The 26097-nt window shown below is 45.1% G+C and overlaps 1 protein-coding gene across 1 annotated transcript; it reads left to right on the top strand.

Annotated features, from left to right (window-relative positions):
- Positions 1-165: 165 nt before the first annotated feature.
- rnf40 (ring finger protein 40) lies at positions 166-20722 on the top strand. The gene is made up of 20 exons (XM_084456615.1): positions 166-210; positions 627-772; positions 915-1082; positions 1625-1883; positions 2090-2290; positions 5719-5840; positions 6258-6404; positions 7932-8006; positions 8127-8246; positions 9105-9284; positions 10066-10201; positions 11140-11261; positions 11466-11728; positions 11926-12043; positions 12211-12360; positions 15289-15501; positions 16773-16898; positions 19100-19240; positions 19558-19659; positions 20116-20722. The coding sequence occupies exons 2-20, from the start codon at positions 632-634 to the stop codon at positions 20290-20292; spliced, it is 2961 nt and encodes a 986-aa protein (XP_084312741.1). The 5' UTR covers positions 166-210; positions 627-631; the 3' UTR covers positions 20293-20722.
- The last annotated feature ends 5375 nt before the right edge of the window (positions 20723-26097 follow it).

Here is a 26097-nt window from a genome sequence, read left to right on the forward strand (position 1 = left end):
CTGGCAAATAAAACTGACTCTATTCTGATCCGGAAAATGACTGATTGGAGACTGTAGGAGTGATTTAACTCCAGAAGATGGCGGTAATGCAAAGAAGAAGAAGAAGAAAAAGAGAAGGAAGAAAAAGAAGAAGAAGGAAGTGTGTCGTCATCTCCTGTTAGCTGCTGCCTGCTATCGGCTGTTGTATAATTTCTCTTGATGCAGGTGAAGGTTTGTGATTAAAATAGTGAGAAATACACCCACTTGAATGCAGTATTTAGTGTTAACGCACGGACGGTGCATTGAGAGGATTTTAGTGGAAATAAATAAGTAGCTAAATCAACCAATGTGAATATGATTTGTTCCAGTTAGCAGTTAGCATCTCCCGCTATAGTTCTTTGGTAACGTCAGTTAGCAAGCAAGGTAGTTGGGTTGTAGCTAACAAAACTGTCTCCAACTTGTTAGCTAGCTATCTTAATCAGTCTGAAATGCAAGGGTCGTATAGTCTAACACCATGCACTAATACCACACATATCCTCTTTTAGAAGAATCATTTGTAATCAGCCAGAGCTAGATAGGCAGCTAAGATCATCATCTATTTCACCCTCATCAGTTGTGTTCCTCTCTCTCTCTCTCTTTTATTGCAGAAGTCATGATGTCCGGCACACCGGGAGGTAAGCGAGCCTCAGGTGGGGACAGCCCACCTGGCCCACCCGAGAAGAAGAGTAAGAAGGAGGAGAAGACCACTACCACACTCATCGAGCCCATACGCATAGGGGGGGTGTCATCAACGGTGAGTAACATTGTTGGTATCTCTTAAAACACCTGTAGTCCCCTGGCATCATCTCAGCCAAATCACTTAAATGTTTGCTACTGTACAAAACCGATACTGATATTTAACTGTTCATTGTACATCTCTATCTGTGCTCCTGCAGGAGGAGATGGACATGAAGGTAATCCAGTTTAAAAACAAGAAGCTGACTGAGCGCCTGGAGCAGAGACAGGCCATGGAGGACGAACTGCGGGAGAAGATTGAGAAGCTGGAGAAGAGGCAGGCCACTGACGACACCACGCTGCTGATCGTCAACCGCTACTGGTCTGAGGTACCTGTACCTCTTAGTCTAAGTCTTAGAAAGAGTTGTCCTCAGAGAGGCTATTTGTGTTGCAACACACAGCACCATACATTCACAACACTAAAATAAAACAACAACTAAAAGTTAAAACATGAACACAACAAATATAAGACCTCTCATGATCTTTACAGCAAGACCTGTGAAGCGTTGTTGATATTTCTGTATAGGTACCATTCTTTGCTGAAGTGTAATATACCTTGACTCTCAAATAGTGTTTTATTTGGGATGAATTATGGCCTAGAAACATAAATGTGCCATGTGTAGGTTGTCGCATGGTTTATGAACTTTTGATGTATTTGTATTGTTAAAATGGAACCCCACACTCAAGCGCTCAATGCTGGAGGATTTAATCAAACGGACAACGTTTTGGCCTAGCGGCCTTTGTAAAAGTCTCAAGACGCTTTTTCCAGTATATTTCACCCGTTACCGGCACCTCACCAAGACTATGGTATGCATTTTCTCTGTTTTCCTAAAATGGAACCCCAACCACTTCCTCTCACCCTGACTGATAGTTGGAAGAGGATGTTCATGTCCTGCGCCAGCGTATCGAACCCGAAGCACCTGCCCCTCCACCGGCCCCTGCCACTCCCTCTGCCCCCATGCCTCCATCCACCCCCATAGAGGAGGATGGCGGCATGATCCCTCCACCGCCCGCCCTGCCCCCACCCCCTCTCCCAGAACCAGAGAACGAGGAGGATGAGCAGCCTCAGCCCCCGCCCTCTGACCGGCCCGAGGAAACACCTGTGGAGCCGCCCCAGGACTCAACAGCAGGTAACCAGACTAACCACCGATTCTGTTCTCTGCCCCCTATCTCCTCTTTGAATTCTCTTATTCAAGGTGATGTGACCTCTTTCACATTCTCTGTATGACCCATAAAGCAAGATCCTATAATGCTACCCCACAATTACTTTGCTATGCCTAAGAATGTTATGATGTGTGTCATTGATTCTAAGTCGCTGTCCCCTTCCGGTCTACAGATGCTCCTCCCCCTCTGCCGCCCCTCAGTGAGAGCGCCAAGGCCTTCCTGGCCATCCTGGACCACAGCAGCGAGGAGGAGCTCAGTCTGCAGCTGCAGGACAGGATGCAGTTCAGCAAGGAGGCCGTCGCCTGCATGGTTTGCGCCTTTGACCGGCTGCACAGCTGCATAGACGACCTCTGCTCCCAGGTTCAGTCCACAGGTAGGCTGACTCTGTCACAGTCATCATCGCCAATGATTGAGCACAGTAGACGCTGTGTGAACCTCTGGCAAAACATATTTTTGACTCTCAAATGGGTTTTTGTTACTGCTGGATGGTACTACTTATGCTGCAGTCCTGAGCTGCGTTCCGAATCGCATACTACCCTACTATATAGTATGCCAAAACAGGATGTAGTATGTCCCAATACATAGTATGCCACATGCAGTATGGCAAAAATACTACTACATCCGGTCGTATTTTGCAGTATGCAAGCCAGCAGGCTTTTCTGGCTATTCTGACCCACAATCCTGTGCGCAGCAGAAATGTGCATCACATGTGCGAGTCATGACAGCTGTAAACGAATGTCGCGTTATGGACAGCGACGGATGTGGGCAAATTTCAAGGCGCAATGTTATGACAAGGTAGTATGTCCCAATTGGATGCCTACTGCTTGCAAAGTACATACTTTCTAAGGGCAGCTGTAGTAGGTACTGGTAGTAAGAAGTAGAAGTATGCGATTCGGAACGCAGCCCTGTTGACTGACCTACAGACTGTTCTGTATCTGCCTGAGAAGCATGTTGTTTATGGTTGCCGCGGTTATTGGTGTTACTGGTGTTACTCTGTGTTTGGAGATACACCGGTCATACACAGTTGCATTACTTGTCTACCATCGTGTTGGTTTTTAAAAGCCCATTTAGTTCATTTTCGCGTATCAGCGCCCACGTTCATCAAATAAAAAAACGTAATTTGTAAAATACTAAGCATGTTATCAATACTTAGTGATGAAGTTACAAACTGCTCCGCTCGCTCCGTGCATGCATGCAGTGACAGGCCTTTAATATGGCATCCGATTTCACTCATCACATAATGTGAGTCTAGCGATCAGCCCTCAGCTTTGTCTCACTGTCCTTCTCGAACTTTGCAAAACCTATTTTAAACTTCACAGAAGCGGCATTAAGAAGGCCTACAAATACCCTCGTCGCCATGTCTGTTCATGTTTAATGCCAACAATTTTCGAATGTTCTTAGAAAGCCGTTCAAATTTAACTGTTCAATGATGCGCACACACGGAACGAAGCGGACGCTTGTAAAATGTTGGCTGCGGTGTTACCTAGTGTTGGTAGTGCAAGAGCTGTGTTGTTGTGTTGGTAGAGTGAGAAGTGTGTTGTGTTGGTAGCGTGTGAGAAGTGTGTTGTGTTGGTAGCGTGTGAGAAGTGTGTTGTGTTGGTAGAGTGTGAGAAGTGTGTTGTGTTGGTAGAGTGTGAGAAGTGTGTTGTGCTTGGTAGCGTGTGAGAAGTGTGTTGTGTTGGTAGAGTGTGAGAAGTGTGTTGTGCTTGGTAGCGTGTGAGAAGTGTGTTGTGTTGGTAGCGTGTGAGAAGTGTGTTGTGTTGGTAGCGTGTGAGAAGTGTGTTGTGTTGGTAGCGTGTGAGAAGTGTGTTGTGTTGGTAGAGTGTGAGAAGTGTGTTGTGTTGGTAGCGTGTGAGAAGTGTGTTGTGTTGGTAGCGTGTGAGAAGTGTGTTGTGTGTTGTGTTGGTAGCGTGTGAGAAGTGTGTTGTGTTGGTAGAGTGAGAAGTGTGTTGTGTTGGTAGCGTGTGAGAAGTGTGTTGTGTTGGTAGCGTGTGAGAAGTGTGTTGTGTTGGTAGCGTGTGAGAAGTGTGTTGTGTTGGTAGCGTGTGAGAAGTGTGTTGTGTTGGTAGAGTGTGAGAAGTGTGTTGTGTTGGTAGAGTGTGAGAAGTGTGTTGTGTTGGTAGCGTGTGAGAAGTGTGTTGTGTTGGTAGCGTGTGAGAAGTGTGTTGTGTTGGTAGCGTGTGAGAAGTGTGTTGTGTTGGTAGCGTGTGAGAAGTGTGTTGTGCTTGGTAGCGTGTGAGAAGTGTGTTGTGTTGGTAGTGTGTGAGAAGTGTGTTGTGTTGGTAGCGTGTGAGAAGTGTGTTGTGTTGGTAGTGTGTGAGAAGTGTGTTGTGGTTGGTAGCATGTGAGAAGTGTGTTGTGTTGGTAGCGTGTGAGAAGTGTGTTGTGTTGGTAGCGTGTGAGAAGTGTGTTGTGTTGGTAGAGTGAGAAGTGTGTTGTGCTTGGTAGCGTGTGAGAAGTGTGTGTTGGTAGCGTGTGAGAAGTGTGTGTTGGTAGCGTGTGAGAAGTGTATTGTGCTTGGTAGCGTGTGAGAAGTGTGTTGTGTTGGTAGCGTGTGAGAAGTGTGTTGTGGTTGTGTTAGAAACATGTTGTTGTGGTTGGTAGCGTGTGAGAAGTGTGTTGTGTTGGTAGCGTGTGAGAAGTGTGTTGTGTTGGTAGCGTGTGAGAAGTGTGTTGTGCTTGGTAGCGTGTGAGAACTGTGTTGTGTTGTGTTAGAAACATGTTGTTGTGGTTGGTAGTGTGTGAACGCTGTGTTGTGGCTGGAACAGTGAGAAGCTGTGTTGTTGTGGTTGGTAGCGTTTGAGAGCTGTGTTGTTGTGATTGGTAGCATTTGAGAGGTGTGTTGTGGTTGGTAGCGTGTGAGAAGCGTGTTGTTGTGGTTGGTAGCATGTGAGAAGCGTGTTGTGGTTGGTAGCGTGTGAGAAGCGTGTTGTTGTGGTTGGTAGTGTGTGAGAAGCGTGTTGTTGTGGTTGGTAGCGTGTGAGAAGCGTGTTGTTGTGGTTGGTAGCCTGTGAGAAGCGTGTTGTTGTGGTTGGTAGCGTGTGAGAAGCGTGTTGTTGTGGTTCGTAGCGTGTGAAGCATGTTGTTGTGGTTGGTAGCGTGTGAGAAGCCTGTTATGGTTGGTAGCGTGTGAGAAGCGTGTTGTGATTGGTAGCATGTGAGAAGTGTGTTGTGATTGGTAGCATGTGAGAAGTGTGTTGTGATTGGTAGCATGTGAGAAGCGTGTTGTTGTGGTTGGGAGCGTGTGAGAACTGTGTTGTTGTGGTTGGTAGCATGTGAGAAGCGTGTTGTGGTTGGTAGCGTGTGAGAAGCGTGTTGTTGTGGTTGGTAGCATGTGAGAAGCGTGTTGTTGTGGTTGGTAGCATGTGAGAAGCGTGTTGTTGTGGTTGGTAGCATGTGAGAAGCGTGTTGTTGTGGTTGGTAGCATGTGAGAAGCGTGTTGTTGTGGTTGGTAGCGTGTGAGAAGCGTGTTGTTCTGATTGGTAGCATGTGAGAAGCGTGTTGTTGTGGTTGGTAGCATGTGAGAAGCGTGTTGTTGTGGTTGGTAGCGTGTGAGAAGCGTGTTGTTGTGATTGGTAGCATGTGAGAAGCGTGTTGTTGTGGTTGGTAGCGTGTGAGAAGCCTGTTGTGGTTGGTAGCATGTGAGAAGCGTGTTGTTGTGGTTGGTAGCATGTGAGAAGCGTGTTGTTGTGGTTGTTAGCGTGTGAGAAGCGTGTTGTTGTGGTTGGTAGCGTGTGAGAAGCGTGTTGTTGTGGTTGGTAGCGTGTATCTGCCTGATCACTGTGTTGTTGTGCTTGGTAGCCTGTGAGGACGATAGCCAGTCGGAGACCCTGACTCTGAGCCGCGCTCTGCTGGAGGAGAACGGCAGACTGCAGGACCAGGCCTCCTCTCTGCAGGGCCGACACCACAAGATGTCCATGGAGGTATGTTCTCCGTACCCCCTGTGTGTGTGTGCCTGTGTATGTGTGTTTGTGTGCCTGTGTGTCTGTTTCACTGTATGCTTACTGTACATCATTATCATATATAATACCATCCAGATGTACAAAATATGCCTACATGCATATTTTGTACATCTTAGATGCTTGCTCATATCTGTAAAATGTGACACTTGTTAAATGACCCATCAACATGATAGCAATGGAACTATATTTGTACCCCTGCAATGTATTTTAAAAATTCGGACCTAAATAAAGAATTCAAATGTGTGTGTGTGTGTGTGTGTGTTTGAGAAAGGCAGTGCGAGAGAGAAAGAACGAGTAATGGTGAGCAAGTGATTTTTAAATAGAATCCCTACAGTGCCATGGTGTCTTTCAGCTTTGTGCTAACATGTCATATTGTAGTACAATGAGCTGGTGGACAAAGTGACAAGCTCCGAGACCAAGGTGTCCGAGATGGAGACCGCTGTGGAGGACCTACAGTGGGACATCGAGAAGCTCCGCAAGAGGGAGCAGAAGATCAACAAACATCTGGCCGAGGCCCTGGAGCAGGTGTGTGTGTGTGTGTGTGTGTTGCACGTGTGCGTGCCTGTCATATGTGGGTGTTGGTGTGTGGTTCGGTGTGTGTGCGACAGGGCTTTTCTCTGATGTTACACATCAGTGACTCGTTAAGGATAAGGCACCAGAACCTGCTAGCAATGTCAGCTGTGTGTTTGTTGAGCTTTGTCCGTACATGTGTGAATATCCTACATAATAAAGAAGAGGTCTCTGTATCCCGTATCTATCTTTGCATTTTCCTTCGCAGTATCCGCATAGCTCCTGGACAGACAGTGAAGGGGGCGGATTTTTAATTAATTTATGATTTGTCTAATTTTAACACAAAATTGTTATCCTATCATAATGCGCTGTGCCGGCGTATATATCTACTTCACCCAAGTCAAGCCAGCCAGTGGCGTATTTAGGCATGGGCAACATGGGCATCTTGGGGGGGGGGGGCGGAAAGAGGAGCAGAAAAAAACTCGGTGAATCGCCGCATTATGATAGGAGGGGCGGCTCCGGAGGAGTATTTTGTGTTAACATTAGCCAATTCATAAATTTATTTAAAATCCGCCCCCTTCACTGTCTGTCCGGGAGCTATGCTGATACTGCAAAGGATACTAGCTTGCTTGCTAATGTTAGCCAAACTAAGCTATCATTCAGACAGGACTTACCAAACACAATATGTCCGCAATGTTCTACTCCAGTCACTTAAAAGTTGTGTGTTCTATCCACCCTGTACAATAGTAGCTACAAACCAAGCCATCATTCAGACCGGTCTTAGTCGCAATCCTAATTTTCGCCATGTTCTAAATCATTAACTTATGCTAACAACGTTAGCGATCAGAACAGTTGCATGAAAATGTTTTGATCTAGCGGTCAGTAAAATCGACCAAATGTCAACAGGTGGATATCATTGGACTCCTCTTGGCCTACAGAATCTAGCAATGTGCTTTCGAGCTTCGAGTTTTCAGTCGATCAGTGTCGTTCCAAGCTCAGAGAATAACCGCCCATTGACCACCATTCAGTTGGGACTTTTCCCCATTATACATTTCCCCATTCTGTTTGCCGCCCAGTTCCGATACCCGTATCTCGGGTTCTGGCGAGGTGTCGGGCTTATAATGGACTAAATGGCCAATTACTGATTGCTCCAACGGGAATCAGAACTAGTACATTATTATCCGAGGGCGGCTGTAGCTTAGGCGGTAGAGCGGGTCGTCCAATGATCGTAGGGTCGGTGGTTCAAATCCCGGCTCCTCCTCACGACGTGTTGAAGTGTCCTCGGGCAAGAGATAGAACTCCAAATTGCTCCCGATGAGCAGGCTAGCACCTTGCATGGCAGCTGCCGCCATTGGTGTGTGAATGGGTGAATGAGAGGCCTTCATTGTAAAGTGCTTTGGATAATAGCGCTATATAAGTGCAGTCCGTTTACCATTTACCATTTATATTAAAGGATGCCAACCGTAGAGGTCATATATTGGTGTGCAGTGTTTACTGTCACTGTGTTCCTAGCTAACTGTAACACACCTATGTTTTGTGTAGTTGAACTCTGGTTACTACGCCACGGGCAGCTCTGGAGGTTTACCTGGAGGACAGATCACCCTCAACATACAGAAGGTGAGTTAATCTACATTCACTTTGTTCATAGTCCACCATACACCTGCGTGTCAGTTCGCTGAATATTACAGAGTACAATAAACAATGTGTTCTGTTTTATTCAATCCATTATTGTATTAGTTTGAGAGTCTGAATGCAGAGCTGGAGCAGAACCAGGAGCTGGCCAACAGCCGCATGGCGGACCTGGAGAAGCTGCAGCTGGAGCTGCAGGAGGCGGTGAGGGAGAGTGAGAAACTGAAGGTACAGCTCTCTCTCACAAGGGAGGAGGGATCTTAAACTATATCGTGTCTTAAGCAGTCAGTCAGCCTCCAAGTCTTTATATTGTGTGACTTATGCTTTATATAACTGTTTGATCATTAGTGGGAATGCTGTGTCAGCATTCACACTATTGTTATCCAGTTCTTTATTTTATTCTTCTTCCGTACGTATTTTGGCTCTATCTAGCTCATTCATACTTTGAGCTACTGAAACCATTGAAGTATCAAAATGTTCAGCTTGTTAAGGACACGATGGGACTTCTTTCTTTTATACTTTACCTTTTATACTTTTTAAAATATTCAGCTTTTTCAACATTTTTTTTGAATGGAAGTCAATGGGGGAGTTTTGAAACCTTCTTCAGCCTTCAACTCCTTCATACTTTGAGCTACAGAAACCATTCAACTATCAACATGTTCAGCCCTTTACGGTCATTATGGGGTACATTTCAGATTTTGTATATATTTTATACTTTTTAAAATATTCAGCTTTTTCAATGTTTTTTTTTTTTAGAATGGAATGGCTTCTGTATGTAATGCACTTCAGCTTCCAATTCTGCCAGTTTCACAGTTCAGCTAAGCTTCAAGGTTTTTCAGCCTCCAGGCTTTTCAGCTTCCAGGATTTTCAGCCGTTCAGGTGTGATGCCTTTGACATTTCAGATTTTTCACATTCATGCATTTTCAGCAATGCTTTTGCTATTCCATTCAGCTGCTCAGCATTCACACACATTTTCTGCAGGAAATGCAATTTTCTAGTTCCTTATGATCTTGTCATGCAGTGCAGTATATCTAACCCCTCCTCCTTCTCTCTCTGTTCTCCTGTCTTGCTCCTCTCCCCTGTCAGATTGACCTGCGGAACATTCCGGAGGAGGTTGTGAAAGAGACTCCGGAGTACAAGTGCCTGCAGTCGCAGTTCTCCCTGCTCTATAACGAGTCCCTGGGGGTGAAGACTCAGCTGGACGAGGCCCGCGCCCTGCTGCTCACGGCCAAGAACGCACACCTCCGACAGATAGAACACATGGAGGTCAGGATGGACACACACACACACACACACACACACACACACACACACACACACACACACGGTTGACCTGTGGTCACTGGACAGCTAATCTGTGCATCTAGTCTCCCAAGAGTCTAAGGCTGCAAGCAGGAAAATGCACATGTAATCAGATTTTCTTAGATCGGTTTCATCATATGTGGAAATAAATCAGATATGAATGGGATATCTGCCAGGGTGACTGTCATCTAAGCGGACAGATCCAATATTCTCTGTCATTGTGATTCGCACGTCTTTGAAAATACGGGACGCGCGCTCTACAATGGCCAAGTAGCCTACAGCTGTGGTGATATGGTTACCGTTTCCACTCATCGTTCATTTTCAAAGTTACGCCATATGAAGTTGCCTAATAGGGGCTCACCTACACTGCACCTTATTACAGTAGCTTGTTTATCACACCATATTAGCTGTGTATATTAGCCCTTTGCAGATAGGTTCACTGTTTATATGGATTTCTTTTCTCCTAGTCCTAGCATCATTAAATAGCGGGGTAGTACTTATGTGTGCCAGTTTGGGAACTGGCTCCTCAACCAGTGAATACACAAAGTTTTAAAGCACTATTCAAGATACTTTTGTAGAGCGATCCAAACCCTCAAGAGTAAGAGATGACATCAAGTGAAAACTGTTACTTCAGCTCTTTCTCATTTATTACCTGAGATTCCAGGAATTACGCTTCACCTGTCCTAGGCCTTTTGAGATATGAGACTGTCATGAACTAATGTGTTCCTGTATCTGGTCCTCTCAGAGTGACGAGCTATCGCTCCAGAAGAAGCTGCGCACCGAGGTCATCCAGCTGGAGGACACACTGGCCCAGGTCCGCAAGGAGTACGAGATGCTGAGGATTGAGTTTGAACAGAACCTGGCGGCCAATGAGCAAGCAGGTAACATCATCATCATCATCATCATCTCCCCGAAGCCGTCCCGCCCTCTGACGACACCTGTTGGTCAGGCTGCCCTTCCAACCCTCCCCAGCATAAGATGGCGATAGCCCCCGGCCCCCGAGGTCTGTGCCCCTGGTCATCCCACAGCTCTCTGGCCCCTAGTTGTCCAATGGCCCTCTCCAGCCGGACCAGGGCACGCCCCCTTAAGACTTCCATCCAAGACTTTACTCTTAAGTGCCAATTTTCATTGTCATGAGAGATTCGGTAGGTACTGTAAGCAGGTAGGCAAGTAGGGGGGCGAGGGAGGGAGGGAGGGAGGGAGGTCGGTGTCTCTGTCTGTTGAAGAACTTAGTATACCGCCTATGATCCAGAGGGCGCTGCAGTCATGTACAGTAGTACAGGACAGCAAGCATGTGTGGTATTGCCTGTAATGGTGGTTGTGAAGCCTACATATTCACGAGAATAAATGCTGTAAAATGATTTGGGGGGCCAATATCTCTAGCCATCAAACATGCATTTTCATATACTCCATTACACTTGCACCTCACCCCATTGCTGTGGGTTAGCTTATTAGTGTAAGACAAAAAGTCTTCTGTAGAACGGGTACCACAGGATGCACCTGCGCTAGTTCTTCTGAGTTACAGGAAGCGAGGATGCTGCTCCCCGGGGGCGTGAGAGTGCTGAATCCTGTGGTGAATCCTGCCGTCATTATGATGTCATTATGACGTCATTCTGATGCCAGGATTCGCCACTCTCACGCCCCCAGTGAGCAGCACCCTCGTTTCATCATTACGGATATTGCTCACCCCTTTGAATCCGTTGGTTCAGGAGTTCAGCCTCTCTGAGTCAGATGCGAATGTGTGACAATGAGACTTCCTCCCCTTGTTGATTTCTTGCTTATCGACGTCTCTCCTGTTTATCGATCTCGTCTTTCCCAGGGCCCATCAACAGAGAGATGCGCCACTTAATCAGCAGCCTGCAGAACCACAACCACCAGCTGAAAGGCGACGTTCAGCGCTACAAACGCAAGCTGAGAGAAACGCAGATGGAGATCAACAAGGTAGGCTGCCACTCTGGCCTGTGAAAGCGTGTCAAATCCACCGGGGGCCGATAGACTCCTCTTAGTTAGCCTAAGTTAGCATGCTAAGTCCCTAAATTAGTCAAATTAGTTTAGTTCCCTGAACAGTATAGTTATAGAAAGTTATAGTTGAACACATTTAGTAGAACGCGCAATATTCTTGTCTCTCTTTGGCCCGCCGCGCAGTTGCGGTGCCAGAGTGGCGAGGCCGGGGTCCTGCTGCTGGAGGAGACGTCGAACGAAGGAGGCCTGGACGTGAAGAAAGAGGAGGACGAAGACCAGGAGGAGGAGGAGGAGCGGAGGAAGGAGCTGGAGAGACAACGGAGCCGGGAGAGAGAGAGGGAGGCCGAGAGGGAGCGCGAGCGGGAGCGAGAGAGGGAGCGGCAGCGCAGCGAGGAGCTGAAGAGGAAAGACTCGGACACGCTGAAGATGCTGAGGGCCGAACTGAAGTAGGCTCCGTTTATTCTGGCTCGGCAACAACGCAACGCACACGATACACACACTCTCTCGCAGATGAACAGCATTGAATTCCAAATGTGATTTCTGACTTGTCATCTGTGACTTGGCTTGACAACGAAGCACCTCTCTCCTCCATCCCCTTTCCGCTTAACTCCTCCACCTTTCTCTCTCATCTCTGCCGACGCAGGAAGGCCCAGGAGTCCCAGAAGGAGATGAAGCTGCTGCTGGACATGTACAAATCTGCCCCCAAGGAGCAGAGAGACAAAGTGCAGCTCATGGCGGCGGAGCGCAAGTCTAAAGCTGAGGTCTGTCCTCTTTGCTTGACCTTGTGAGCACCTTGCCTCAAAGCCACGTAGAACGTGTCTCTCAGACTGTGAATCAACATGAGATTATTGATGTAGTGACAAGTTGTTCCAGACCTGTTGCAGTGAATTAGAAGAGCTTGAGTTACACATGTATGGTCTCCTCCCAGGTGGATGAGCTGAGGCTACGGGTTCGAGAGCTGGAGGAGAGGGAGAGGAAGGAGAGTAAGAAGCTGGCTGACGAGGACGCCCTGAGGAAGATACGCGTGGCAGAGGAGACCATAGACCACCTGCAGAAGAAGCTCACTGCTACTAAACAGGTACGCGCACACGCACACGCACACACACACACACACACACACACACACACACACACACACACACACAAAGATCTTGTTCAAGGGTCTTTATTTGTCATAAAGACGAGATACATGTACATGTACAATGAAATGCTTCAATGCTTCACTTATTACTCAGTGATTTGAGCTATGAGGGGGACCTATAATGGCATCTCATAAGGAATTTTCAGTGACAAAACCTCCGGTAAAGGATTTTGTGTGAGGTACACATGGGGGTTAAGATTTTATCCATTAATTTGGGGTGATAACAAAGTATAGATGCATTTCTGGCTTTCACTCTGAAACTGTCTACCATGTTTTGAGATTTTATCGCACTGACGCAAACTAGGGTGAATAATAACTAAACATGAAACCACGGCTGCCCCCTGAAAGTCAACGAGTCGAATCATCCATCGGAGACCCTTAAGTCGAGCAGTCGGTTTTTTGCTCCACTGACAAGATGCGCTGGTGGGCTAAGACCACTCACCTGCCTGGTGATTAATATAGGACAGACCACTCACCTGCCTGGTGATTAATATAGGACAGACCACTCACCTGCCTGGTGATTAATATAGGACAGGCCACTCACCTGCCTGGTGATTAATATAGGACAGACCACTCACCTGCCTGGTGATTAATATAGGACAGACCACTCACCTGCCTGGTGGTTAATATAGGACAGACCACTCACCTGCCTGGTGATTAATATAGGACAGGCCACTCACCTGCCTGGTGATTAATATAGGACAGACCACTCACCTGCCTGGTGATTAATATAGGACAGACCACTCACCTGCCTGGTGATTAATATAGGACAGACCACTCACCTGCCTGGTGATTAATATAGGACAGACCACTCACCTGCCTGGTGATTAATATAGGACAGACCACTCACCTGCCTGGTGATTAATATAGGACAGACCACTCACCTGCCTGGTGATTAATATAGGACAGGCCACTCACCTGCCTGGTGATTAATATAGGACAGACCACTCACCTGCCTGGTGATTAATATAGGACAGGCCACTCACCTGCCTGGTGATTAATATAGGACAGACCACTCACCTGCCTGGTGATTAATATAGGACAGACCACTCACCTGCCTGGTGATTAATATAGGACAGACCACTCACCTGCCTTGTGATTAATATAGGACAGGCCAATCATTAGTTTAGACCTAGGCTGTTACTGTAGCTATTTGTTGTGCAGTAAAAGGAGACTTAAGACTGATATAGCAGAGGAATGAAGGCAGGTTCCCCTCTCCCCTCCACCCTGCGCCTACCCTACTATGCACCAGCAATCACATGCAGTTCCCAAACGGAATATCACAACTCAAAACAGCTCTCCTGGATCAATCTTCTTGTATTAACTAAGATATCCGCTGGAAAAAAAACAAATTTTTCACATAGACAGAATGTCCGTGATGTCGCCAGGTCCGGAAGCAGAAAAGCAGACCTTCAGATTTCCATCACCATGCTTCACTGTTGGGAGGAGGTTCTTCTCTTGGTATGCAGTGTTGGCTTTTCTCCAAGCATGGTGGTTTTGATTGTGACCAATTCTATCTTGGACTCATCGGTCCAGAGAATGGACTTCCAGAAGGCATCTGGTTTGTCCAAGTGCTCTCTGGCAAAGTTGAGACAGGCAGCTTTGATCTTTCTTGAGAGCAGAGGCTTCCTTCTTCCTTCTGGCATGAAAGTCATGTCTGTTCAATGTTTGTGTGATTGTAGACGCATGTATATTTACCCTAGATGCTGCCAGAGAGGTCTGCAACTCTCCAGACGTGATGTGTGGGTTGGCATTTACCTGATTTATTATTTTTCTGGTGCTTCTTGGTGATCGTTTTGATAGGCGTCCACTTCTAGGCAGAGTTGCAGTCATGTTGAATGCCCTCCATTTGTAAATGATTTGTCTTACAGTAGATGGAAGGAGCTGTAATCTTTTGGAGATGGTCTTATAGCTTTCCCCAGACTGATAGGCTGTCAGTACCTTCTTAGCCAATAGACATTTTCCAAGAGCTTGCTTGATCATCTCATTGAGAGAGGTCAGGGAAGAATTTTTACAGCTCACTTTTTCGGCCCTTGGGTGAACTGTTTTTGCTTCCCTCTGGAATATGTAGGGGTAGGACCTATGTCCATCCCCCCATTGCTCTCTGGAAAGGGCATTGTGTTGCCTCTGTGTATGAAATGCGCTATACAAATAAAGTTTGATTTGATTCTTCCTGACGTCCTCGGATATCTCCTTTCCTCTCGCCATTGTTGATCTGTGTGAGTACACCTTGGCACTACAGTGGTTTGGTTGGTTTCCTCTCTTTTAATCTGTGTTGCCCAACCCTTTTCCTAAGGATGTCTCATTTGATTGGTCTGCTTAGTTGATTAATTAAGCACGCAAATGTGTTTCACCTGAATCTGTTACCTACTTGACTTAACCAATGCGGCTGGGGGTTCGCGTACTTTTGCACATACACTAATTCCATGTTTCATCTAGTTTTTGGGCTACTCACACAATTTCCTCTAAACAAGTACATGCGATTGATAAACATAAACCTGATATTTCATAGAACACTGGTGATGATAAAATAAGAAAAACATGGTAAAACAACAGAACTCTAAACTGCTCAAGTGGTTCACATACTTTCAAGCAACTCCATCCACCCATCCATCCAATCAATCAATCAATCAATCAATCAATCAATCAATCAATCAATCAATCAATCAATCAATCAATCAATCAATCAATCATCCATCCAATCATCCAATCAATCAATCAATCAATCAATCAATCAATCAATCAATCAATCAATCAATCAATCAATCAATCAATCAATCAATCAATCAATCAATCAATCATCCATCCATCCATCCATCCATCCATCCAATCCCTGTCTCTGTCCCTCTCTCTCTCTGTGTCCAGGAAGAGGAAGCCCTGCTGAGTGAGATGGATGTGACGGGCCAGGCCTTCGAGGACATGCAGGAGCAGAACAGCCGTCTGATGCAGCAGCTCAGGGAGAAGGACGACGCCAACTTCAAACTGATGAGCGAGAGGATCAAGTCCAACCAGATCTACAAGCTTCTGAGGGAGGAGAAGGAGGAGCTGGCAGACCAGGTGCTGAGCTTCAAGACCCAGGTGAGACGAGAGGCTCAGACAGATGGGACGCTTGTAGCTGTGTGTGTAGCTTTTATTTCCATAGCATAGCAACATGCAAAGTTTACTGAATGTTCACAAATGTATATATTTGAACATAGGAACTTGACTACAGTTGTGGTCAAAGGTTTACAGACACTTGTAAATAACATGTGTCATGGCAGTCTTGAGTTTCCAATAATTTCTACAACCCTTATGTTTCTGTGATAGTGATTGGAGCACATACTTCTTTACAAAAACATTCATGAAGTTTGGTTCTTTTATGAATTTATTATGGGTCTACCGAAAATGTAACCAAATCTGTTGGGTCAAAACTATACATACAGCAACATGAATTATCAATTTTGGTGATGTAGAAAGTTTTGCCAATCAAATTAGCTTTGTGGCATGGCCTCTTAACTTCTTGTGAGTGATTATGATTGACTACAGCTGATGACTTCTTTGAGCCAATTTAAATAGGCCTCATTTGATACAATCTTTAGAATCTTTAGCCCAAACAGGCCCAATATCCACTGTGCAAACAATTGTTTGTAAGTGTAAAGTGCATGGCACAGTTGTATCACTGCCACGATCAGGAGGAAAACGCAAGCTATCATAGCCTATGTTGGGAGGACACAAGGTAAGGCCTTTAACCCCAAGAACACCATGCCTACTGTCAAGCATGGTGGTGATGGTATTCTGCTCTGGGCCTGTTTTGATGATGCCAATGGAACTGGTGCTTTACAGAAAGTAAATTGAATAATGATGGAGGATTACCTCCAAATTCTTCAGGATAACCTAAAATGATCGGCCAGAAGGTCGATGGTGTTCCAGCAGGACAATGACCCCAAGCACACATCAAAAGTGGTAAAGGAATGGCTAAATCAGACTAGAATTAAGGTTTTAGAATGGCCTTCCCAAAGTCCTGACTTAAACCCAACATTTTCAGAAGACCCATAATAAATTCATAACAGAACCAAACATCATGATTTTTTGTGACAAAGAAGTATGTGCTCCAATCACTCACAGAAAAATATTGTATTTATTTATTGGAAATGACTGCCATGACATACATGTTCTTTACAAGTGTATGTAAACTTTTGACCACAACTGTATAATATATTATATATTATATTATGCGAAATTGTCAAATACGTGATTATGATCTAGCACAGTGATCAACCTACCAGTGTGTAATTGTTCTGATTGGTTACCGTCTGTAACTGTGCCAATGAAAACATGTTGTGATTGGTTCCCGTTTCTGTCCGTCACAGGTTGATGCTCAATTATTGGTTGTCCAGAAGCTGGAGGAGAAGGAGGGCATCCTCCAGTGCTCATTGGCTGCTCTGGAAAAGGAGCTGGGACTCCGAACACAAGCACTAGAACTAAACAAGAGGAAGGTACGGAAGAACAACACTGCTGTCCTTCCCCTATGATATTTACCTCCTCCCCAGCGACAGCTCAGGTGGCGTGTGTGACGGCATGTGTCTGTGAGTGATTCTGTGACTGAGCTAGTTAGGATTATGTAGAAACTACCAGACCAAATGTTCATGAAACTCAGTGGAGTGGAGAAGCATGGGCCAAGGAGGAACCTGGTATATTTTGGAGAGGATCCAAATCACAGGGCGGATCCACAAATCATTTTTCTGTTTTTGTGTAATACTTCTGACCGACCACCAGAGAGCAACGACAACCTCTCTCCAAAAAGCTCTTGGCAAACCGTGTGTGGCCAGATATTTATTTTTTTTACCTCCGCCCCAGCGGCAGTGCTCGGCGAGCGGCAATGTTTTCGGTGCTGTGTGTTGGTTTGTTTGTTTGTCTCTTCATCCGTTAGCAGGATTACGTTAAAACTACCAGACCAATTTTCATGAAACTCGGTGGAGGGGTGCAGCATGGGTCAACTTAGAAGAACTTACATTTTGGAGCGGCTAACATTGAGACATCATTGGACAGGGTGCAGAGACGAGACAGGACAGCGCAAAGGGCGAGTACAAAATGCTAGTGCAAAAAAAAAGAAGGATAAGCTAAGAGAGAAGAACAATATACAAAAGTAGTGCTGTCAGTGTATGCAGAGTGTAATGTGTAGGGTCCGTGGTGAGGTGGGGGCGCTCAAAGCGGGGGCACGATCCTTGTTGAAGAGGTTGATGGCCGTGGAGAAGAAACTGCCTCTGGCATGCAGACATGGTCCTGATGGACCGCATCCTCCCAGCACCAAGAGATTATGAGAAGGGTCGGCCGCAATCTTCCTGGCCCGCTTCAGGGTCCCGGAGTTGTGCAGGACCGGGAGGGAGGGCAGGTTGGACCGGGAGGGAGGGCAGGTTGGACCGGGAGGGAGGGCAGGTTGGACCGGGAGGGAGGGCAGGTTGGACCAGGAGGGAGGGCAGGTTGGACCGGGAGGGAGGGCAGGTTGGACCGGGAGGGAGGGCAGGTTGCAGCCGATCACCTTCTCAGCGGATCGGATGACGTGCTGCGGTCTTGCCTTGTCCTTGGCTGTAATGGCAGAATACCAGATGGTGATGGAGGAGGTGAGGAGGGACTCAATGACGGAGGTGTAGAAAAGGACCACCATCAGCCGGGCAGCTGTGGGGGGGTCTGGTCTGGGCCTGGGTTAGAATGGGAGCTGGGCTGCTGGGGCAGTTGGGTGGGGGGTTGTAGTTGATCTGTCTCAGGCCTTTCCAGACAGAGGACGTGTTCCCCTCTTGAGAACTGATGTTGTAGTTTCTCAGAGAAGCATCATTTAGCCTCCTTCACTGCCTTGCTAAACCTGTACTTGGCCTCTTTAAAGGAGAATGCTCGTTTTTGACAACCTGGACCTTATTTACGGCATATTATAAGACGTTTGACTCACCGAGAGAACTTTGGTCTAATCCGGAGGCCTGTAGAAGAAATTTAAAATCCAGCGCGAGCCAGTATATCCATGTAATGGCGGCGGACGGGGCACTGAGAATGCAGCTTCTAAAAAAATCTATTTTCTGCCGCGAAACGGTTTTCATCAATCTGTCTTTATGAATTGCTAGTTGTGCTTACATAGAGCGAGGGCTTGTTGTGGTTTTTCACATGCCTCTGTAATATGATCTTTAGAAACGTCTTTAGAAACTAAATAGCTTCCCCACTTGCTCCAGCACGCATGCGCACAGACTTTCCTTGTCTCCACTCTTCCATTCTTCTACTACCTCTTCCACCCGCCTTAACTTCCTGAGTTTGGCTCAGGAACTCCGCAGATCGGAGTTCACTTTCAGTTTCTCTCCGATCTGCGTTAGGCCATGTGAAAGTGAGCTCGCTAGATCAGGATGGTCTGGTATTTCATTTTCGTGTATCAACTACGGGAACCAATCAGGGGGGCAGAACACAGTCCCTGATTGGCCCGTTTATTTTGTAATTTATGGAAATCTGTGTCGATGGAGAGAAGTCCACCCTGATCCATGGAGAGCAGAATGTGAGCTCACCTTATCAGGATGGCGATGCTAGGCAGGAGATTCAGCAATCCAGTGTAGTGGTTTTACTGTGTATTGTCTTTGTGTGCGTCTGTCTGTGTGTGTGTGTGTGTGTCTGTCTGTGTGTGTGTGTGTGTCTGTGTGTGGTCTGGTTGTGTGGGAACCAGGCTGTGGAGGCGGCCCAGCTGGCTGAGGACCTGAAGGTGCAGCTGGAGCACACCCAGGCCAAGCTGAAGGAGATCCAGGTGTCCGTGGCAGAGAACCGCACGGCCCGCGAAAGGGAGAGCGGCAACCTGAAGAGAGCTCAGGTACCCTGCACACATCCATTCACACACGGACACACACACACACACACATATATGTACGTACGTACATACATACACACACACACACATATATGTACATACATACATACATACACACACACACACACACGCACGCGCACACACACACACACACACACACACACACACACATATACATACATACATACAAAGATACAAGTCTGTCCATGTGTGATACTGAAATAGTAGTTCAGTGAACACACTATGAACAGTTTGAATGTTAACAGTTGGTAGGTTTAAGACGGGATGTAGCTGTAGCTCTTGTGTCTTCCTGTTCACAGGAGGATCTGTCCAGGCTCAGGCGGAAACTGGAGAAACAGAAGAAGGTGGAGGTGTACACAGACGCTGACGAGATCCTACAGGAGGAGATCAACCAGTATAAGGTGAACTACACTATACAACATTCTCTATTGTTAAGGAGAGAAATATAGGGGAAAAAAGAGTGCAATAGAGGGTTTGGTTGTAGAGGTGACCGATTTTATTTTTTAATCTCTCCCTTCTGCAATATTCTTTATCGCCATAAAGCCGCTAGCCAACATGCTACTCGCTACATTAATTGTTGGTTCAAGGGAGGGATTTGAATTTGAAGTGAAATTCACAGACATGTGCATATTTACAATGTAAACTATGGCCAAATTTCATCCCCTAACATTTCCAAGTGCAAACGGCATCTGATTTCTAATCTCTGCACTTTAACTCATATTATCTGTATTGTTTTATTGCTTAAGGCTTAGACAAGGCTATTTGACCTTCTGTCATTTGGGAATGTTTTGACATCATTGGAAATCACTCAGCGACTGTAAAATAACCTCAAACCTCATGTGTCGTCTGTCGCCAAGGCCAAGCTGCGCTGCCCCTGCTGCAACACACGGGACAAGGAGACTGTGCTCACCAAGTGCTTCCACGTGTTCTGCTACGAGTGTCTGAAGACGCGCTACGACACCAGGCAGAGGAAGTGCCCTAAGTGCAATGCCGCCTTCGGCGCTAACGACTTCCACCGTATCTACATCACCTAACTCGCCTCTCGTCTGAGACAACAAGCGGAGGGAGAAGAACTATAGAACTAAAGGAGAGAAGAAGAGAAAAGAGGATGTGGTCAGGTCAGAGAAGTGTGTGGTAGATCTCAGAAAGCTTGATTTCCGCTTTTAATCTCCTTATCGGAAAAAAAGACTTGTTTTACCGCATCATTGCCAGTTGGTGCTAGTGACCAAACAGCTGGAGCGTGAGTTGTGACTGTGTAAGACTGATGTTGCTGTAGCACAGTTGTAATAAAGATCTTGTGTATTCACAGGCAGTGTTTCCCCTAGATTTTTTTTCTCCCAGGCTTGGTGGTATGCACCCAGTTTTTTTGTTGTTGTTGTGTAAAACACTTCATTTCCTGCATTCTGAATTGTTATGCACCAATTTGTACTGGATTAGTTTGTCTGGTGCTGTCTTAGATAGATACTGTAGCTAGTTGACTAACTTGAATGCCAACGCCATTTAGAACTCTCTCACAACACATAGCTACTAACTTCAGAAGATGGTAACTCAAAACTGTGGTTGTATTACTTCTGTAGCTACAGTGTTTCCCATGATGTCCAGTCTTATAATGAACCAAAAATATTGTAATAATTATTTAACAATTATTTTATCTCTCGCTCGAAAATGTCCGCTCGCCATGATGCTCATTTTCGCTGTTAACCCCATTGACATATATCTTTAAAACGTTGGTGGTCCGCTGCTATTGGCATTAAAAAAGACAGGCCTGACGTGGTTCTGGATGCCCCGTTAGCAGTTTCTCTCCGGTTTTTTGACAACTTACTAATGTTACACTGAAAAAAAAAGAATCTGAGCGGATGTAAATTAACAGTAACAATTAAATGTGATATTAACAATTAAAAAAATATGTTTACATGAATAAATCTAGTTTTGAACTTAATCTGCATTTGTTCAAAACACAAGACATTGCATTTTTTCCTTAAGATGTATTTATATAATCCCAGCCAATCATCTTGGGTCAACCCACACAACAAACAATGATCTTGTATTTACTCTGTTCCAATGTAATTGCGAAGTGGAAGCAGCCGCGGGGTTATGTGCATTGTGGGTACAATTATCATTATAGCCGTTATATTAACAAAAGATCAGATGACTCTTTATTTAGGTAGTTGGATCATTCATAGATCATATAGTATAAGTCTAGGTCATGTTTTCCAATGTTTAAAAAGTTAAGTAGGCATAGTTTACAAAGACTAGTCTTGTTGATCTACATGATAATCTGATGCTAAAAGTTGCCTTGGTTTTTAAGTAGATCAAGTGTACATTCCTAACTTTTAACTCATTTTAGAACTGTATTATAAGTTTTGATTGTAGAGAAAAATGCCCATGAATGTGTATGGTGGTATGCTACACACCATCAGCCATAACAGTCCTGTATGTGCTGGTTTGATGTTATTCTTTGTAGAAATGGCTACACCTGGACATACGCCATTATGATTTCAAAGTTGACTTGTGTGCATACATGAATCACATGTAATTGAGCACAGTTGGCTTTTCATCAATCGCCCCATTGCACAGAAAACGGAACACGATAACATGTCTGATTGGCAATATTCCCTGAACAGCGCTTCAATCAGTGCCCCATGATTTCACTGATGCCCATTTGACAATTTGGTTTGGCACAGACTAGACTAGAAATGCACTGGAATGGATCACCTTGGGCTAAATCCTGGGATTTAGGATGGTGTGACTGACTGGCCAATCCCTGCGCTGGAGAGCTTGGCACAACATCAGCAGGTTTTAGTGCCTCATTACTGATGACATCATCAGTGGAAAGACGGCTCATGAGTGTCCTGAGTGGGCTATACTAACCAGGTCCTCCAAGGCTGTGAACAGTGAGAGTATAAAAACATCTGTCATGACAAAGATCTGCCTTAATTGAACCCAACTAAACCCCTTTGCTCAGTTTGGATGATGTTAGAGTTTGGTAATTTGGGTGACAACTCCAGTGGGAAGACTTCAGATTACATGGGTTGGACTTGAAAACGACAGGTCATTTGTCATGCATTTTGTGTAAATTAAGAATTTATCCACAAGATTTTGATGCAATGTTACTTGTGTGTGTGTTGTGTGAACTGGAGTGTTAAAAATGACAGTGCACACTATTGGCTCTGTTTTGTCGTATGACGTCATGTCATAAAAAACATTTCTCATGAGCATTTTCTTCTGGAAAGCAGTTTTCCCTGGAAAGTTGCTCCCCAGTGTGTCATAAGTTATGTTTGTTGTTGAATGTAGTCAATGCAGTTTGTATGCCTCACAGGTCCATTGGGTTTCTACAGCATAGTGCCTAATGTTTACTGTAGAAACCTAATGATTCACTCGAAGTTACTTGTCACTCTGGCAAGACAACTTTGTGGAAGTGAACTGAATATACATGTGAAAGAAAAACATCTCAAATTGAACACTGCAGCAGCTGCAGAAATTATTGATTTGAGCAGAGATGGTGATGCGCTTAAGTTTTCGGATAGACTGAAATATTTACACCCAAATTACACTTTATCTTACAAGTATATGTATGTAGCCACGTTATATATCATACTTTTTTGTTTTAAGGTTTTGTTCCCAGGTCTGCTATATGGGATCCAGGCCTATGCCAGATCCATGTGTTTCTTGGCAGTGTTAACTGAATGACGTAGGACAGGCGTGGTAATAACAATGAGAACACTATTAATTCCAGACTATACACATTTCGCCCTCCAAGTAAAACTGAAAAAAAAGATGGGTGCGGTCATTGTTTTCAGCACTTTTGGGTAAAATAGATGTATTTAAGATGTCCCATTGTACATTTCCACTTTTACTATGATAAACGAACGTAAATAAGACCAAATAGTGAAGTTTCCCGCGAGTGTGTAAGGCTCCTTCGTGCGCAACTCCTCAGTACAGTACACATAGGAAATGAGTCATAGGCGCTGAGCTGTGAGCGTGGGTGTGTGCGCTATTAAAACAAGGCGCAGACGACTCCGGGTGAGTCATTCTGAGGCTCGCTTTTCCATGGTGAAAACCAGCACAGCACGGATTGTTAATCAGATGAACTTTCGGGAATTGCGTGTGTAGCCCAGCAGTACGATGGCTTCAAATATGCTTTGTACGCTTTGTGGACTTGTAATTGTCGTTGGATCGAATGTGTTCGGGGTAAATGGACAAAGTAAGTAGACGATTTTTTGAATCTTAAGGCATTTGTATAATATTATATTCTAAAAGCTTTATTCGTTGAGGAATGCTGCTCTGTTGGTACGGGAACTAAAAACATGGAACAGGAACATACGAGTGATATGTCTTTATGCCATTCTAAACACAGTTGAAAACTTTTTCTTTACCTTTTAATATCTAATCGCCTGGGAATTCGTGTTTCATTGAACATGGAATCGCATGGCCACAAATGGAGTCAGATAATGGGCTGGCTGCTGACGGACTGGCTTCCTCTACCAGCTGCAGTTCTCACCGGTTCCGCATTCCAATAGCCTTATTTCACCCCAGCCGTGCCCCTGGGTGAAAAGGACAAACACCGAATGGAGAAACTTAATGGAAGTTTGCAGTAGTTGGTCTAAAGAAAGATTTGTATGCAATATGTTCGGTTCCATTTGTATCTCTTACAAGGATATTCGAGGAAGTAATGGCCATCTATCCATAATGCACATATATCCAAGCTCCCAACATCTGAGACAGAACAGCTGGAGTTTGTGGGGCTACTTTATAGGACCAAAAGCATGATATATAACATGCAGCATAATATCATTTGAGGGAACTCCCTTCAATTTGTTTTAAGACCTCCCTGGTATGCAGCTCTTAAGTCTACTGGACAACTAGCTGACCTTAATGGACAGACTTCTACAGCCAGTCAGCCACGGAGGATGGTCCTCCTTCCCTCAGAGTCTAGTTCCTCTCACGGTTTCTTAATACTGGGGATTTTTTCCTTGCTAATGTGACGCTAAGCATCTGCTTGCCGTTTGGGGGTTTCAGCTTGGGACACCGACTTTTGTCTTTTTTTTCCTCTTAAAAGTGTGTGTATATGTGTATGTGGTTCAGACAGATAAAACCTCAAAGAAGGTTGATTGAATCTGAAGCCAGGCCACCAGCCAGAGCACATCTGATCAAGGACTTGGCCAATAGGTACAAGCTTAAAGGAATAATAAAGGGAAAATGCATGTTTAGCCCTGTTTTAGGGTTACTTGTGATCATATACAATGATTCAGATCAAAACGTTGACAAAGCTAGCATTTTCGATAAAGTTGATAATTGCTCTACCACTGTTTTGGTCATACAATGGATGTGGGTGGGCATCTTGAAAAACCATTCAAAAACATGTTAAACACTTGATTTCAAAGACAAGAAACTCACCTTGGTGTTAGTTGGCGTTCTGGCATATAATTCGGCATAAAGTAAGATATCGGAATCAGTTAAAGCGGAAGTTTACACACGTATGTGCTGCGACTAAATAGTTCGATGCTAAATATTTTAAAAAAGCCTTTACAGGTGAACTAGAATCTTACTTTATGGCGAAGACCGATATTGTGGAGCGAAGCAGAGTGAGCTCGCTAGATCGGGATGGTCATACCAGGCTACCTGTGAGCCAGGCCCACCGTGTAAACACAATCAAACACACTCACCTAGCATACGAACACACATGATTAGAGAACATCTGCTGATATGACAGAGCAACTGTTGTTATTACATATCTGAAGACCCATATGGACAGATACACACTCAAGTGCTGACCTCCTTTCGCTTTCCTGCGTACTCATACTTTGCTTCACCTCAAGGCTGTACCTCAACAGTGACGTTTTGGTATCGTTTTCACTCAGTTCCAAGGCTGATGATGTAAAAAGTGTAAGTAGCCCTGGAAACCAATGGTTCTGGAGCCTAGTGGCCCATAGGGCAGGAGCGTATCTCCTGATTCCTTAGCGTGAGGCAGCTTGATGTACAAGTACACTCACTGGACATGACACTAGTATGTACCCCCAATCCAACCCTTGATGCTGAGTGACAAGCAGGGACGCATTGGATACTATTTTTTATAGTCTTTGGTATGACTAAGCCGGGGATGGAACCCCCAACCCTCCCAATCTCAGGGCAGACACTCTAGGCTACTGAACTGGTGATGACGTAATAAAATGCACCATAATGCATGTTTTATGTGTGTATATGTGTGTGAAAACAACATGTTTTAAAGTCCATCCCAAGAAGAGAAGTTGACAATTGGTTTAAATTGTTTTATTGTCATGCAAACACACTTGACTGGAAGAAGTCATGGTATTTCCCACTGTGTATTTTTTGCACCTTTGTCATCAGAATTCTGCACACCTTTCCCTTTCACATTTACTACATTTTTTGCTATATTTACATACGTACAAACTTTCTGTGGTTCCTGCAACAGGATATTAGAGACTTCTGTTTGTCTAGAGAGGAAGAGATATGTTCTCCAGAAGACCTCTGTGTAAGGGCAAGCACTTCGTTGCTATGGTAATGTTTATTCTACATTCACCACACCTTGAGGTTATTCTCTGGAAGTCACACACCCAAAACAATACGGCAACGTGATCTTCTTGATAACACACACACATCCTGACATTCTCACACTGGTAGCCTGTACAATGCACTGTAAATGAGTAAGAACCATTTGCATGTGAATGCATCAGCAGACCGACAAACTCACAGAAATTCCCCAGCTCAGTTCACGAGCAGGGGAAGCCACAGGGCTTCTCATATCTACTCTACTTCTCCTGCCTGTCGTCATACGATTTCTCAATCATCAAGTCAAAACAATCCGTCTCACGTCACCT

The sequence above is a fragment of the Borostomias antarcticus genome (assembly GCF_949987555.1).
Source record: "Borostomias antarcticus genome assembly, chromosome: 22".
Taxonomy (NCBI): Eukaryota; Metazoa; Chordata; class Actinopteri; order Stomiiformes; family Stomiidae; genus Borostomias; species Borostomias antarcticus.